Genomic DNA, 17500 nt, shown 5'->3' with positions numbered 1-17500 from the left:
TTGAGTAAAAACATTAACAAACAGAATAAAATTACATTTGTAAAAAAAAAAAACTATTATCTTGTTACAAAATTAAATGTTATTGTCTGGGGTCTCTAGAGACCCCAAAGAACTCGAGTGTAGACATAAATAAAGACCATCAGAGGGTTAATAAAGTATTGATTATAGCATTATATTTAGATGTATTCCCAACACATGAAAGGTTGCAGTGATGAGCATTGAGCAGATGACAGTCTGTTGATCGCGTGAATGAAGTGATCTCATCATTGCAACGCAATTTCTGCACTATCACGAATGCTTTCACCGAATAACAATGCAAACACGATGTAAATATAGTGAGAGCTTTGTTGTGCGGTGTAACAGAGTCATTGGTTTCATAACGAGTTTTGTAAGTGTCCAGATAAACTCGCGCTGTGTGATTGACAACTTAGGCGATTGGAAAGGGATCGCTCTTTGATCGCTTTCTGTATAATTTAATCACAGTTTAAATAAGATTATTTTCATCCTACTAAGAGAAACGATGTGAAGTTGATCTTTTAGTCACTGGCTTGATTTACTGATGCAGAAACAGTATTGAACAATTTTGAGAGAAAGATTATCTGTCTGAACTTGATTACTCATCAGAAATCACTGATCACAAATCAGGCATTAGAATAAGCATGGTTACTTGCATGTTTGTGGCGTTTCTGGCAGATCCATATCATAAAAGTCTGTTTGCAAAGCCTGCGTCGAAGTTGACTGATTTACCAAATAATCCACAGTGAAATACACCAACAAATAATGCACTGCTGAGACATTCACATTTTTGAAGAAAACCCTCACTTTCCTAGCATTAGGAGCGTTTGGAAGGTAGTGGTATTGATCCTGTGTGGATCTTTTCTCGTTCTCATGTTCATCTCTATTCACTAACGCTCCAGTGGGCGGAGCCAAAGACGCGCTGACGTAGACGTAGGCGTTGATATTCTTCTGCAAAAGCGGTCTTTCACTGCCCTGTGACGTCACACGTCTCCACTTTTGAGATCCTGTCGTTTTCTGGCCTTGGTTTCAATAAAAGCTAGGAAGGAAGTTTTGAGTTTTTAAACTTACAGGATATTTTTAAAGTATAAAAACCTCTTAACTGTCAAAAGATCAAGGAAATTTTTAATTCTCAGTTCATGGCCCCTTTAAAAAATTAAGATTGTCATTTCAAACCTGTATGACATAATATACATCCAATAAGTTCATTTTGAAGGATGTTCATGCTGCTGTTTTCCTGTCTGTGATGTGTGTGTGTGTGTGTGTGTGTGTCCAGTTTCCATGCACGTTCTTCGAGGGCCGAGCGGATATGTGCGCGTCCTTCTGCTATGAGATCCTGAAGTGCTGTAACTCCAAACTGAGCTCCATCCGCAGTGACGCCGCTCACCTGCTCTACTTCCTCATGAAGAGCAACTTCGACTACACTGGACGCAAGTCCTTCGTCCGGACACACCTGCAGGTGCAGTAACATGTGACCCTGACATCACAGTGCTCGGATGGGTCCGGAGTAGGGCTGGGAATCTTTTAGCTTCTCACGATTCGATTCAAATCGATTCTTGAGGTCACGATTCAATTAAAAAAATGTATTCTCGATTTTAAACCAAATTTCAATTCGATATGTGCATAGATTTGATTGTAGTTTACTGTTTTGTGTTACTTTTCTTATTTGACTTCGGTAGACAGTTTAATAGGTCTAGCAGGAAAAACAATCCTACTGAATTGAATGTGAACCTTGAAATAGATTTAGTTTTTCTTCCCATTTTAGTCAACCCAATATTATAAAACAAATGCCCTTTAAGCTGACTACAATCATTACACACAGTCTTCTGTATTAACCCTTTCGCACGTACGATCACACCGGTGTGATCAGTCTAGGCTGGTCCCTGGAGCGTACGATCACACCGGTGTGATTAGAACGGTCAGTGCATCACGTGATCAACTGCTAAATTCAAATGTGCTTTCGCGCGTTGGCTGGCGCTGAGCCAGAGACAGACGCACTCAGAGCTGTCATATATCACAACTTTTCAGTGTTTTCAACCACATAATGTTTATTTTAGGTTTCAGACATATAAGTACTAAAAAAACAATACATTTAGAGTTTGTAAAATACACACTGATGTCAAAGGAAGAGGCAATAATAATCCTTTCCATTATAATTTTTATTCATATCAGATACACATTGTGTAAGTAACTTTAAAGTTTACTCTATTCTTCTCCCAGTTCACCTGCCACTTACTTTTATGTATTTCGGGAGTCGTGGATGAATTCACGTGTTGTAAACAATCCAACAGATCCGATTCTCTGAACTGCATCTGCGGCACAAACTAAGATGGCGGCGCCCATCGCGCATACAGCTCAACTAACGCGATCGTTATAAAGGTGTTTAAACAACAAAACACTTCCACTTGCATATATTTGACAATCGGAATATCAGATAATGCATGCCATATCTAACAAATTTGTGAATATTTTGAATAAAAAAGGAAAAATGGTATAAAAGCAGATCATCATTCATTTAGCTCTGTTGTTGCTGCGGTGTGTCACGTGACAAGCAATGACGCGTCACCATGGAAACCATAAAGTGACACATTCTAAATAACGGTCGCCTTGAAAAACTCACGCTGGGGGGTCAGCCAGAATATTTTAAACTTACGTGTGAAAGGGTTAAAGCGAGGTAGGCAATTTTTTATTTATTTTTTATATTAAAAACAGAAACAAAGAAGCACATTACAAACAATAGGACAAATACTATAGAAAGAAAATTCAGGTACAGTAGCATTAACATGTAGTAATAAATACATACTGAAATTTAATTTCGAGTCCTTGTTCGCGGCTTATTGTGATTAACGTCAATAACTTTAATCAGTAACTTTAAGTAGTACTGCGAAATTAAAGAAGTGAAACACTTTAGAAAATCGATTTTTGAAATTTGTGAATCGATGCCAATCGGTTGAAGATAGAATCGCGATTCATATATGAATAAATTTTTTTCCCGCATCCCTAGTCTGGATTATTTCATCCGGCCTTTTAAGAGTAGATAGCAGCAGCATGTGATGATGTCATAACTATGTCATCAGTGATATCTGTGATTCCTCAGGTGGTGATTGGCGTCAGTCAGCTGATCGCTGATGTCATCGGAATAGGAGGGACGCGGTTCCAACAGTCCCTGTCAGTCATCAACAACTGTGCCAACAGTGACAAAACCATCAAAGTTAGTTCCTTTCCAATACACTCACACACAAACACTTGATCCTGGAGCAAAGAGTAGACACAGAGCCGATTATGGAGGAAGTGATGTCGTTTATGGCTATAGAAAACATAATTAAAAGTATTTAGATTTTTTGTGTGAAAAAAACATCTCCCATCGTTCCACTCTCCTTCATAGCATCATCAAGCTTCGCCTTTGTTATTGTTTTGAAAATGCGAAAACTTACATATTGTAGCTTTAATAGGTCCTCTTTAAGTTCTGCACAGACTCATACTCTGACAGTTACACATGCACACACAGTCATCATCCGTCTCCTTCACTAGAGCACAGCATTCCCGTCAGACGTGAAAGACCTGACGAAGAAGATCCGGACGGTTCTGATGGCCACGGCTCAGATGAAGGAGCACGAGAGAGACCCGGAGATGCTGGTGGACCTGCAGTACAGTCTGGCCAAGTCTTACGCCAGCACACCTGAGCTCCGCAAGACCTGGCTGGACAGCATGGCCCGTATACATGTGAAGAACGGGGACCTGTCTGAGGTACACACACACACACACACACACACACACACACACACACACACACACACACACGTCTTCATGTGTGTGTGACATGTGCTGGAGCTCATGCTGTCTGGTTTGGTTCTCTGCAGGCAGCCATGTGTTATGTGCACGTTGCAGCGCTGGTGGCCGAGTACCTGAGGAGGAAAGGTTAGACACACACCGATACACACACACACGGCCAGTTTAGTCATTTTCCCATGGAGATGTTAAAAGGATGATCATGTGACACTGAAGACTGGAGTAATGATGCTGGAAATTCAGCTTTGATCACAGGAATAAATTACGTTTTAAAATATATTCACATAGAAAACAGCTATTTTGCTGTTTTTACTGTATTGAAATACACTGTAAACTTGAATAAGTTGGCAAAACAAACAAAAAATTGAGGTAATCAGTTACATAAACAAATGTAAGTTAAGAAACTCAAAGTTTAAGCAGAACTTAAGAACTGGCTTTAAATATTTGAGTAAGATAATTCATGCATTTAACTTAAAAATTATCGTAATTCAACTTTTTTATAAACATTTTTAGTAGTGGAAACTGGGCTAGCTTTAACTATGTAATTCAGTAAATGCTAACTTGCTAATTGGTAACACAATGCTTTGATACCATTAACATAGCAAAGCAATGAATACGACAATGTAGAACATTTGACATCTGTTCTCAACCCAGGTTTGTGCTGCATGTAACCCCCCAAAACCCCAACACAACAGAAACTCTTCTAAATTAACATAGCTAAACATTAAACACTAATACATTTCCCACTTAACATTAATCTTGCTCATTAAAACATTATATAACACTAATCATTTTAGCATTTACTCTCCCTTTTGAGTGTCATGGGAAAGCATGCTGGGAAATAGAAATTTAAGTTTGTCTAAATTTAAAGCATCAAGTTCATGAAACTCAAAACAATTCAACAATTCAGATTACTTAAAATCTGTCAGTTTTGTGAACTCAAAAGAAAAGAAAATTCTAAATGCTCATAAAAGTTAATTTGATTTAACTAATTTGTTTAATTTAAGTTTATCCTACTTAAACCAATTAATCTTTTGAGCATTAGGGTTTACGTAAAAAAATAATAAAGTACATTACACACTACATTATTGCAGCACCTCTGTTCTCAGTCTATCTGAAACACACTGATTTCTACAAAGCCCCTCCTCCTGAACAGCTCAGAGTGCAGACTCAGTGTGTTGTGTTTGGCCAGACTTCTCAAGTGTGTGTCGGAAATGTGAGCCCTTACCATGATCGTGACCTTCAGCTTCTAAAGCACATGTGAACACACAGTTAATAATGTCGTCTGTATTAATATATCAGTTCAAGCCCGACTCTGAAAATTCAGATGATCGGAACCAACTTTGCAAGCACAGCTGGCGTTACTCCCAAGTTCAGGAAGATGTCCTCTGTAAAATGTGCTTTGCACAAGCCAACTATTGTGTTGTACTGCTTAAGAACAGTGAATCTTAACCACTGATTCCTGATTTCATCCTGTTTCGGAAGGCCAAACTAAAGGGTTTTGCTTTCGCATGCAAACACACAGTGACTACACTACATCTCACTGAAGCCTCGTCTTCTCTCTCTGACCAGCATTATGCTAATATTTCACATTGTGGCGTGGACGTCTGCAGAGGTTTGGTAAATCTGGACTGGGATCGAGGTCTGGATCTTTGTTTTCATTAGAATCAATCGCTTTGTAAGAGATGATGAGTTTTGTAACTTTGCGGATCATATACATGCACAAATAGACACGGTACACACTAAAGGAAAAGAAAAACATAAAAAAAGAAGAAAAAAAAGCATCCAATGGCCTCTTTAAGAAAATAAAAATGAAAAAACGGAGAGATCTTATATATTTGTATTCCTATGTCATAGAAAAAGTCCAAATGATGAACATTCCTTAAAACCATGAGAAGTTAATGTTTAATCCAAGGACACACGTGTAATTACTCATAATGATTTGCATGTGTCCATGTTTCCATAGCAGACTTATTTCCTTTCTCACCTTCTTCTCATCATATCTCTCTCGTCTTTCTCTCTGTCTGATAAAGCCCCTGCTGATACAAGTTATCACTCAGTGTATTACTCACGTTTCGCTGCACTTCTAAGAAAGAAGGCTTAATCAGCAGGACTCAATCCAAACAATGATCTTTTACCTTTTCTATCTGACGTTATCATGCAACTGTCAGGTGTTATATTGACTGATTTTTGAAGTGAAGTCTCTCCAGATGTGAAGTGTTGTGTGTGTTTGTGTGTTTGTGTAGGCATGTTTAAACAGGGCTGTTCAGCGTTCAGAGTGGTCACACCAAACATTGATGAAGAAGCGTCTATGATGGAAGATGTGGGGATGCAGGACGTCCACTTTAATGAGGTGAATATCTGTCTGACAGCCAACAGGCCATTCGTTCACATCACGGGTCAAACAAATGTCCATCGGCTCAACAGAAAGAAAATGCACACAATATAATGGAGGGAGTGAAGAGAAAAGCTCCTTTAGCTGGTATCAGAAACAGGATGAAGGAGTAGCAAGTTCCATAGGAGTCCATTATTTCTAGTTCACGTTGAGTGTCCATGTGTCCTGACAGGCACAGTGTGTGTTGTCTGAATCCACACCGGATGCGAAACTGCTACACAGTCACAGCCAATCAGAACATACTTGATGTTTAATATTTATTTGTGAGGTCCAATAAGATTTCACTGGAGGCAGTGATCAATGTTACGCACTGTTTGTCACTATAGTGTCCGTGAAGGTTTAGTTTAAAATTAGTACAGTAAAAGAGGGAAGCAATAAAGGAGTATGCATGTATGTGATGGTGATTATCCGTGATCTTATCTCCACACTGACTGATACTCAACCAGTCCTGCACTTTGACTGAGAGATAAAACACTAATAATTTCACATCAGCCGTCTGAAGCAGGGCTATTACTGTCAACTCACACTAAAACCAGAAATAAACCTTACTTCAAACCAAATAAACGTTTAAAAAAAAATAAAAATAAAACTTGAACTCATTTTATTTCAACCCTTTGCCAAAGCAACATTTTAATTTTTTATTTAGTTTAACGTAATGCAATTTTCAGTTTTCATGTTAATTTTAGTTTAGTTTTTAGTAATTTTGTTTTGCTTTTGTCTTTATTATTATTATTATTATTATTATTATTATTATTATTATTATTATTTTTAAATATTGCTATTTAGGGTTTAATATATTTAGTTTAATTTTAATATATTTATTTCAGTGTTACTTTTTATTATTTTCCAGTTAATAATTTTAGTGCTTCAACTTAAACTTTTATTCAGTTTATTGCCAGGTAAACATTTCTAATTTCAGTTTATTGCCAAGGAAACATATATATTTTCAGGTAATATATTTATATTTTATTTCAATTAGCCGAAATGTTTTGAATAGTTTTAGTTTAAGTTAATGATGATAATCCTTACTTGATGTACTAAAAATAAAAACAAAACTAATATAGTATATAAATAAAATAAAAATATATTATTTAATAATATAAATAGTATATAAATAATAATATAAATAACAGATACATTATTTAATAATATAAAATTATATATATTTATTCTAAAATTATACACATACAAAAATATATATTTAAATAAACCGTAATTAATAACAATGACAAAAACAAACTTAAAAAATTTAAAAGAAAGCAGAAAATGCAGAAATTAAATATATATATATATTAAAAAAAAAAATTCAGTGATACTTAAAGATGATGCTGATTCTCTACACCTGCGGTTTCACTGATGCGAGTCCTGTGTGAACTTCAGCAGAACTAACACTCATCAAAACTGATTAAAACTCAAGCAGAACTGATGAAGGAAAGTGCATTTCATCAATAGAAAGGCTTGAGCAACATTTGAGAGCTGACGCCTCTTGTCTTGCAGGACGTCCTGATGGAGCTTCTGGAAGCATGCGCTGATGGATTATGGAAAGCCGAGCGATATGAGCTCATCTCTGACATCTACAAACTCATCATTCCCATTTATGAGAAGCGCAGAGATTTTGAGGTACAGCAGTAACACACACTGATGCCGTGAAGAGTGGTGTCTAAGGTTGTTCACACACACTCTCTCATGAGTTGTTTAGTAGATGAATGTCTTTGGCTGTTGTGCCGCAGATTTGCACTTGTGCCGTGAGCATCAACTTAAACTCGAACTCATTTCTAATGGAAGTCCTGTGTGAACTGTCTTAAGTTTATACATTGAAAGGTTTCACACACTTACCTTGATTATATGTTGTTGTTGTTGTTGTTGAATAAGTTAAAGCTGAAGGGAATTTTTTGGTAACACTTTATTTTGATTGGTCCACTTTTGACATTCTACTAACTATAAGTAACTTTATAACCTTACATGTAAAATAACTCTCATTAGAGTATTAGTAGACAGTTAGTTTAGAGTTATGGTTGGAAGAATTAGTTGACATGTAGTTGCAAAGTTACTTTAGTTAGTAGAAAGTCTAAAGTGGACCATCAAAATAAAGTGTTACTAAATTTTTGTTTACACTTTATATGGTTACTTTATTTTACGGTGTCTGTGTAACAGTGTAATTATACATCCAAGTACTAAGTAATAATAATTAACTACATGTACTTACTTTAGTGTTAGGATTAGGGTTTGGTTTAGGGTTACAGTAGTTGCATGTAATTATGCACAGTTTATAGTCATTATTATAGTAACTACAGGTAACAATGGCACTAAAATATAGGGTAACACTTTTGTGTGTGTGTGTGTGTGTGTGTCAGAAACTGGCTCACCTGTATGACACGCTGCACCGGGCCTACAGTAAGGTCACAGAGGTCATGCACACGGGCAAGCGCTTGCTGGGGACGTTCTTCAGAGTGGCGTTCTTCGGTCAGGTGAGTCTCCTCAGCTTCACACTCTCCATCTCTCGCTCTGTGTGTTGTGTTTATCTGTTAGCGGTGAGTCCTGTGTGTCTGAACTCTTATGAACTCTTACTTATGTTGCTCCGCTTTGGGTGTAAAATGAACGTGTGATTCAGAGACTGCAGTCAGAAGCACCAGCACTAGAATCTTCCAGTTTGATCATAACTGAAGTGCTTATCTGCGATAACATATACTTTTTGTATTTTGTTGGTAACATGTCTGTGACTTTTTTTATTTTATTTTATTTTTCTAATTTACAGTACATGAATATATATAACACTTGAGGAAAAGAAGTGCACTTGATATGTATTGAATGTGCACTTGTAGTTTACTTCAAATCTTAAGACTATATTTTTAAAAAACTGTACTTACAGATAATATAATATTAATGAAATAAAAGGCCATTTAAGTGCACTTAAAGAGAGTACAGTTTCATGACTGTTTCTTAACACACTTAAGTACACTTAAAAAAGCCATTTTTTACTTTAAAGTACATTTTAAATCATTTTTTCTAATAATCTTTTGCTGTGCTTTAAAGTTTACTTATTTTGATGTGTTGACTAACACACTGAAGCACATGTAAAATACCTGAATATAACTTTTCATATATTGTAATTACAAATATATTTAAATGCATGACGTCCAAGATTCAATGTAATTGAGATTAAAGTCTATTTTAAAATAATCATAAATGTGTGTCAGTATATTCAGCTACGCTTTAACCATTTCAAAGACAATAGAAGTAATCATGAAATTACATATATGAAGATACTTAAGTACTTAAGTTCATGTTAAGTGAGTCAAAAACGTCACACTAAAGTTCATTAATTGTATTTAGTATAGATTTAAACTAAGACATTTTCATTTAATTGCAATTAAGTGTCTAAAAACATTACATTCAGTTCACACTTACGGGTATTCTTTTAAAGTATATTATTTCCATATACTTTCCTCTTTTCAAAAGTAGCATACTTTTTCAAAGTGTATGTCCTGTGATTTATTGGCCAGTGATAGTCTTATATTCAGTGATATGTAAACAAATTGGACTTCTAAAGCCACGTTTTGTAATGTCTAATCAATCATTTACTCATCTGACACAATAATGTGTGGAAGCTTGTTCCACAGAATAAAACATTTTAAAAGATAATTAAGACTTTTTATCTCACAGTTCTGACTTTTTATCTCGCATGATGTAAAGTCGCAATTGCGTGTTATAAAGTCAGAATTGCAAGATATAAAAATGCATTTCTGAGAAAAAAAAGTCAGAATTGCAAGTTTATTTCTCACAATTAAACTTTAATTATCTTTTTCATTTTTTATTCTGTGGTATAGCTTCCATAATATGTCTTTTGTCAGCAAATATTAGTATAAATGTGATAAACTGGCACACAGTATAGTTGATTAACCAATGGCCATCCCTGAAGCGTAATGAGAGATGTGGTGAGACGTGAGTGTGTTCGTCACTGATGGGTGTTTCTGTCTCTAGCAGTACCAGTGTAATGACTCTGAGATCAACCAGGTAAACGGATCACGACTTTCACGTGTGTGTCGTCCTGCTGGCTGTGGAAGTCATCATAATCCCTCTGTCATCTAAACATTACAGTCTTTATACGTCCCAGTGTTTCCAGAGTGCTGTTGTAAATATTTGTGCCCTGTGACTAATTTAGTGTTTAAAATTAGCAGGCAATTGGCCTTTGTTTTGTCTAGATGGGTTGTGTAAAGTTGAGCTTTAATGTGTTGTTCTGGTTGATTCAGATTTGCTTGTTGTTTCAGGGCTTCTTCGAGGATGAAGATGGTAAAGAATACATATATAAGGAGCCCAAATTCACGCCACTGTCTGAGGTCTCACAAAGACTCCTCAAACTCTACTCAGACAAGTTTGGGGCTGAGAACGTCAGAATGATCCAGGATTCTGGCAAGGTGAGAAATGTACAGTTACAGTATCATATATATTCAGAATAAAGTCTGATCCACATTGCAGATTATCCTGGCCAAGACCAAAAGAGTACTTACTTACTTACTTACTTACTTACTTACTTACTTACTTACTTGTTTGCTTAAGACCAAAAGAGTTTGACCGACCTTTTTATGTAACGTTTAGGGATATGGGTAAACCAGGAATCAGATACAGTAGATCATATATTAATCCTGTATAAATCACATATATACAGTATACACTACTGATCAAATGTTGGGGTTGGTAAGATAAATAAGTCTCTTATTTATACCAAGGCTGCATTTATTTGATCAAAACAGTATTGTGAAGTATTATTAAAATTTAAAACAGCTGTTTTCTATGTGAATAGTAAAGTGTAATTTATTCCTGTGATCAAAGCTGAATTTTCAGCATCATTACTCCAGTCTTCAGTGTCACATGATCCTTCAGAAATCACTCTAATATGATGATTTGCTGCTCAAGAAACATTTATGATTATTATCAGTGTTGAAAACAGCCGTGCTGCTTCATATTCGTGTGGAAACCGTGATTCATTTATTTTTCAGGATTCTCTGATGAACATAAAGTTCAAAAGAACAGCGTTTATTTGAAATATAATCTTTTGTAACATTATAAATGTCTTTACTGTCACTTTTGATCAATTTAATGCGTCCTTGAAAAAAACTAGCCTGGTAAAACCAAACTCTGCTACTTCGCTTTGCTTCGTAGACAGAGTCTGGAAGGGCATAACTGAAAAGCGTTTTCTTTCTCGCGGGGGGGGAGCTTCAACTGTAAACACATGTATGATGCGAAAACAAAACCATCGAGCGAAATACCGGAGTGAACATGGCTGTGAACGACTTATGCAGATTATGTGAAGTAAATCTACGCATCCACGGTACAATCAGCGTCTACGTCACGGCTCTCAGCCCGCCCTCTGTTCGTTGATTGGCCGGCTGTTTTGAGGCCGGAGGAAAACTGGGAGATAGGTCGCTATCTCAGACTGAGTACAGAAGCGAACTGAAATTGAGCGGAAGTACGAAGTCTGACGTAGTCAGGCTAGAAAAAAACCCTCACTGATCCCGAACAAGTCAAGCATGTTCTGCTTATGTTCTGTTATAAAATTGATCGTTCTTTTCCTGAAGCTTTATTACAGAAGATGCAATGTGTACATTTAAATTGTTACGTTATATTACCTGGAGTGTGTTTTTGTAGAACATTTTAAGATATATTTTGTGTTTGCCATTAAATGTAGACGTCATTGAGCGGTGTATCTTTACTAGCATGATACCTAGAACTGCCTATTAGCTAAATGTGCTTCTCTGTTTGGTGCAGATTAACACAAAGGATCTGGACTCGAAGTACGCCTACATCCAAGTGACTCACGTCAGCCCGTTCCTGGAGGAGAAGGAGCTGCTGGACAGGAAGACTGACTTCGAGAGGAGCCACAACATCCGCCGCTTTGTCTTTGAGATGCCGTTCACTGTTTCAGGCAAGAAACAAGGCGGCGTCGAGGAACAGTGCAAACGCAGGACTATACTGACCAGTGAGTACACACACTCACACACTGCATACTCAGAGATCAACTACATTAGAGATAACTTCCAGAGAGACACACGATTAAAATCTGAGAGTCAGCTGAATCTGATGGCTTTGTGATTGGGAGGATCATATAACTGTAAAACACAAAGTACAGCTCTTATCTTCAGTGTCTCAGCGCACGTCGACTCCTTCAGTGCGCTTTAAACACATCCCAGGATGCACCTCATCAAGCAGACTGAGCAGAGCTGGACGAAGAGCATCATATAGAAGAGTTCATTATATTCAAACACATAACCCTCTGGTGCTCGTCAAAAAACAAAGTTACGTTTTGTTGTTTTAGAATTTTTTACTTCATTGGAATGGTACGAAACTTGGTAAATGTGAACACACAAAAAAATCATGGACATGATTGGAAAAGGTTAAATAGTCCTGTGAAGAATAGTCACGCATTGGAAATGAACGGGAGAAGAATCTCATCTAGTGGAAGCGTCTGGTACTGCGGTCAACAACATCTGACTGATGGCTCATTCAAGGAGATGTTGAACACAACTCTTTTAGATTTATGGCTTTGATTTCCTCGCAGTTTTAGGGTAAAACGTTATTTAGAAAATATATATTTCATATACCTTATGAGACTAATTAAAACAAGGACCGTGACGTCGCACGGTATGGCGCAGCTGGGGCCCCACCCTGGAGCCAGGCCCGGGGTTGGGGCTCGTATGCGAGCGCCTGGTGGCCGGGCCTCCCCCCACGGGGTCCGGCAGGGCTCAGCCCGAAGGAGCGACGTAGGGCCACCTTCCCGTGGGCTCACCACCTGCAGGAGGGACCGTAAGGGGCCGGTGCTGAGAGGATCGGGCAGCAGTCGAAGGCAGGGGCCTCGACAACCCGATCCCTGGACACGGAAGCTAGCTCTAGGGACGTGGAACGTCACCTCGCTGGCGGGGAAGGAGTCTGAGATTGTGCGTGAGGTTGAGAGGTTCCGACTAGAGATAGTCATTTAAACCTCTACCTCTACGCACCTGCAACCTCTACGCACGGCTTGGGCTCTGGAACCACACTCCTCGAGAGAGGATGGACTCTTCACCACTCTGGAGTTGCCCATGGTGAGAGGCGGCGGGCTGGTGTGGGTTTGCTTATAGCCCCCCAGCTCAGCCGCCATGTGTTGGAGTTCACCCTGGTGAACGAGAGGGTTGTTTCCCTGCACCTACGGGTCAGGGATAGGTCTCTCACTGTCGTGTGTGCCTATGGGCCAAACGGCAGTGCAGAGTACCCGGCCTTCTTGGGGTCTCTGGGAGGGGTGCTGGAAAGTGCTCCAACTGGGGATTCCGTCGTTCTACTGGGGTACTTCAATGCCCACGTGGGCAATGACAGTGACACCTGCAGGGGCGTGATTGGGAGGAACGGCCCCCCTGATCTGAACCCGAGCGGTGTTCAGTTATTGGACTTCTGTGCTAGTTACGGTTTGTCCATAACGAACACCATGTTCAAGCATAAGGGTGTCCATCAGTGCACGTGGCACCCTAGGCCGTAGGTCGATGATTGACTTTGTGGTCGTTTCATCTGACCTGCGGCCGTATGTCTTGGACACTCGGGTAAAGAGAGGGGCGGAGCTGGTGGTGAGTTGGATCCGATGGCGGGGGAGGAAGCTGGACAGACTCGGCAGACCCAAGCGTACTGTGAGGGTCTGCTGGGAACGTTTGGCCGAGTCTCCTGTCAGAGAGATCTTCAACTCCCACCTCCGGCGGAGCTTCGACCGGATCCCGAGGGAGGCTGGAGATATTGAGTCCGAGTGGACCATGTTCTCCACCTCCATTGTCGAAGCGGCCGCTCGGAGCTGTGGCCGTAAGGTCTCCAGTGCCTGTCGAGGCGGCAATCCCCGAACCCGGTGGTGGACACCGGAAGTAAGGGATGCCGTCAAGCTGAAGAAGGAGTCCTATCAGGCCTGGTTGGCTTGCGGGACTCCTGAGACAGCTGACGGGTACCGGCAGGCCAAGCGAACTGCAGCTCGGTTGGTTGTGGAGGCAAAAACTCGGGCCTGGGAGGAGTTCGGTGAGGCCATGGAGAAGGACTATCGGCTGGCCTCGAAGAGATCGTGGCAAACCGTCCGGCGCCTCAGGAGAGGGAAGCAGTGCCCTACCAACGCTGTCTACATTAGAGGTGGGGAGCTGTTGACCTCAACTAGGGATGTTGTTGGACGGTGGAAGGAATACTTTGAGGATCTCCTCAATCCCGCCGTCACGTCTTCCATTGAGGAAGCAGAGGCTGAGGGCTCAGAGGTGGACTCGTCCATCACCCAAGCTGAAGTCACGAGGTAGTCAAGAAACTCCTAGGTGGCAAGGCACCGGGGGTGGATGAGATCCGCCCTGAGTACCTCAAGTCTCTGGATGTTGTGGGGCTGTCTTGGCTGACACGCCTCTGCAGCATCGCGTGGCGGTCGGGGACAGTGCCTCTGGGATGGCAGACCGGGGTGGTGGTCCCTCTTTTTAAGAAGGGGGACCGGAGGGTGTGTTCCAACTACAGGGGGATCACACTTCTCAGCCTCCCTGGGAAAGTTTATGCCAGGGTACTGGAGAGGAGAATACGGCCGATAGTAGAACCTCGGATTCAGGAGGAACAGTGTGGTTTTCGTCCAGGCCGTGGAACACTGAACCAGCTCTATACCCTCTACAGGGTTCTGGAGGGTTCATGGGAGTTTGCCCAACCAGTCCACATTTGCTTTGTGGATTTGGAGAAGGCATTCGACTGTGTCCCTCGCGGCGTCCTGTGGAGGGTGCTCCGGGAGTATGGCGTCCGGGGTCCTTTACTAAGGGCTGTCTGGTCCCTGTACGACCGAAGCAGGAGCTTGGTTCGCATTGCCAGCAGTAAGTCAGACTTGTTCTCGGTGCATGTTGGACTCCGGCAGGGCTGCCCTTTGTCGCCGGTTCTGTTCATAATTTTTATGGACAGAATTTCTAGGCGCAGCCAGGGGCCGGAGGGTGTCAGGTTTGGTGACAACACGATTTCGTCTCTGCTCTTTGCAGATGATGTTGTCGTGTTGGCCTCATCAAACCAGGACCTTCAGCATGCACTGGGACGGTTTGCAGCCGTGTGTGAAGCAGCTGGGATGAGAATCAGCACCTCCAAATCCGAGGCCATGGTCCTCAGTCGGAAAAGGGTGGCTTGCCCACTTCAGGTTGGTGGAGAGTTCCAGCCTCAAGTGGAGGAGTTCAAGTATCTTGGGGTTTTGTTCACGAGTGAGGGAAGGATGGAACGGGAGATTGACAGACGGATCGGTGCAGCTTCTGCAGTAATGCGGTCCCTGTACAGGTCTGTCATGGTGAAGAAAGAGCTGAGCCGCAAGGCGAAGCTCTCGATTTACCCATCAATCTACGTGCCTACTCTCACCTATGGTAATGAGCTTTGGGTCATGACCGAAAGGACAAGATCCCGGATACAGGCGGCCGAAATGAGCTTTCTCGGCAGGGTGGCTGGGCGATCCCTTAGAGATAGGGTGAGAAGCTCGGTCACTCGGGAGGAGCTCAGAGTAGAGCCGCTGCTCCTCCACATCGAGAGGGGTCAGCTGAGGTGGCTCGGGCATCTGTTCCGGATGCCTCCTGGACGCCTTCCCGGGAAGGTGTTCCGGGCGCGTCCCACTGGGAGGAGACCCCGGGGAAGACCTAGGACACGCTGGAGAGACTATGTCTCCCGGCTGGCCTGGGAACGCCTCAGTGTCCCCCCGGAAGAGCTGGAGGAAGTGTCTAGGGAGAGGGAAGTCTGGGCATCTCTGCTTAGACTGCTGCCCCCGTGACCCGGCCCCGGATAAGCGGAAGAAGATGGATGGATGGATATTTCATATAAAAATGTAAAATAGTATTTTACATAGTAAAAATAGTACACATGACTGATTTAGGTGTTTGATAACTGTATGTTGTGTTCTGGTCATGTGATTGCAACGTCATATTAGTGTTCATGGTTTTAAAAGTGCTTCTCATTTGAACCTTTTGATGCATTTGCTGTCACCATAGGAAATGTGGAGTCTCTAACTCAAACCCGCTAGCGCCACCAACTGTCCAGAGTTTCACTTACGCTTGTGCTAATAACGGCACCCTGTGACGTCATTTCCGTCATGAAAATTGTTCCACCATTTTGAATTTTATATTGTCAAGACATAGGAGAAAGAGACAATGGACCAAACAAAGGTGTTCATGCCAGCTTCTCTGTTCCTTCTCTGTAAAGAGGTTTGGCTACTGATCAAAAAACTACATTACCAGAGGAACATATGAACATATAAATTACCAGAGGAACATATGAACATATACATTACCAGAGGAACATATGAGCATATACATTACCAGAGGAACATATGAGCATATACATTACCAGAGGAACATATGAGCATATACATTACCAGAGGAACATATGAGCATATACATTACCAGAGGAACATATGAGCATATACATTACTAGAGGAACATGTGGTTTTGGTTTAATGTGGAATGTATATCCAATCCTTAAATCAACATGTGCTTCGGTGGAAACTTCATACACTGCATACACATTTCATGTCTCTAACTCTTCCAGCACACACACTTCTACACATTCATGCAGTCTAGCTGGTCCCAATGTCTCTCTCACACACCTCATGTATTCAAGAAAGAACACTATGATTCACAAAATACAATGATTACAAATGATTATGGATACAAATAAAGAATAATAATACAGATACATAATACAACTGATTATGAATACTAATAAAAAGTAATTCTATTACTGAAGATAATATTAAATGACGAAATGTATTATGTTAGGTTTTGAACTCAAGTTTTGAAAAGTGTGTAAATGTAGAGCTGTGGCCTGTAGGTTTATTGAGTTTGAGTTTAAGTGAGAGATGTATTCATGCAATTTGTAAGATGTAGTCATTTTCTGCGATGATAAGTGATCCAGTAGCTCTCATAGACTGATGTTGTGCTCGCTGTGTGAAGAGTTATTGAGAAATGCGTCCTAGTGAATTACATTACATTAAAGAAAGAAAATGAAATGAGTTTGAGATGAAATGAGGGTGAGTAAAATCCCTTTAAACATGCAGTTGACCTCAAACACATAACTAGACGGTTTACACTCATCGCTTCAGGGCCCTTGCAGAAACACACAGAATGAAATACGTACTTGGGAATGTAACACATCTCAGAATGTAATGATGCATGAAATGCACTTCTAGCTTGTTGCATAGCTAGAAATATTTGCATTCATATCCTTCAACTATATCAACTATATTCCGGTATTTCACTGTGTGAAGAGTTTAAAAAAAAAAATACCCAAGTATTGAGAAATAGGTCCTAGCGATTA

At 40.5% G+C, this 17500-nt stretch overlaps 1 protein-coding gene across 1 annotated transcript in view; it reads left to right on the top strand.

Moving 5' to 3' along the window:
• LOC307163959 (dedicator of cytokinesis protein 9) overlaps positions 1 to 17500 on the top strand; it is a 79180-nt gene that overhangs the window by 56436 nt on the left and 5244 nt on the right. Inside the window, exons 22-30 of the mRNA XM_079880306.1 lie at positions 1292 to 1474; positions 3113 to 3226; positions 3547 to 3762; positions 3876 to 3933; positions 6051 to 6157; positions 7697 to 7819; positions 8554 to 8667; positions 10468 to 10614; positions 11966 to 12176. Of these exons, the coding sequence (XP_079736432.1) occupies positions 1292 to 1474; positions 3113 to 3226; positions 3547 to 3762; positions 3876 to 3933; positions 6051 to 6157; positions 7697 to 7819; positions 8554 to 8667; positions 10468 to 10614; positions 11966 to 12176 (1273 nt within the window). The remainder of the gene's footprint in view (positions 1 to 1291; positions 1475 to 3112; positions 3227 to 3546; positions 3763 to 3875; positions 3934 to 6050; positions 6158 to 7696; positions 7820 to 8553; positions 8668 to 10467; positions 10615 to 11965; positions 12177 to 17500) is intronic.

This window comes from Squalius cephalus (genome assembly GCF_949319135.1).
Source record: "Squalius cephalus genome assembly, chromosome: 9".
NCBI classification, from domain to species: Eukaryota; Metazoa; Chordata; class Actinopteri; order Cypriniformes; family Leuciscidae; genus Squalius; species Squalius cephalus.
The sequence above is the reverse complement of the archived record's forward strand: the minus strand, read 5'-3'. Positions and strand labels throughout refer to the sequence as shown.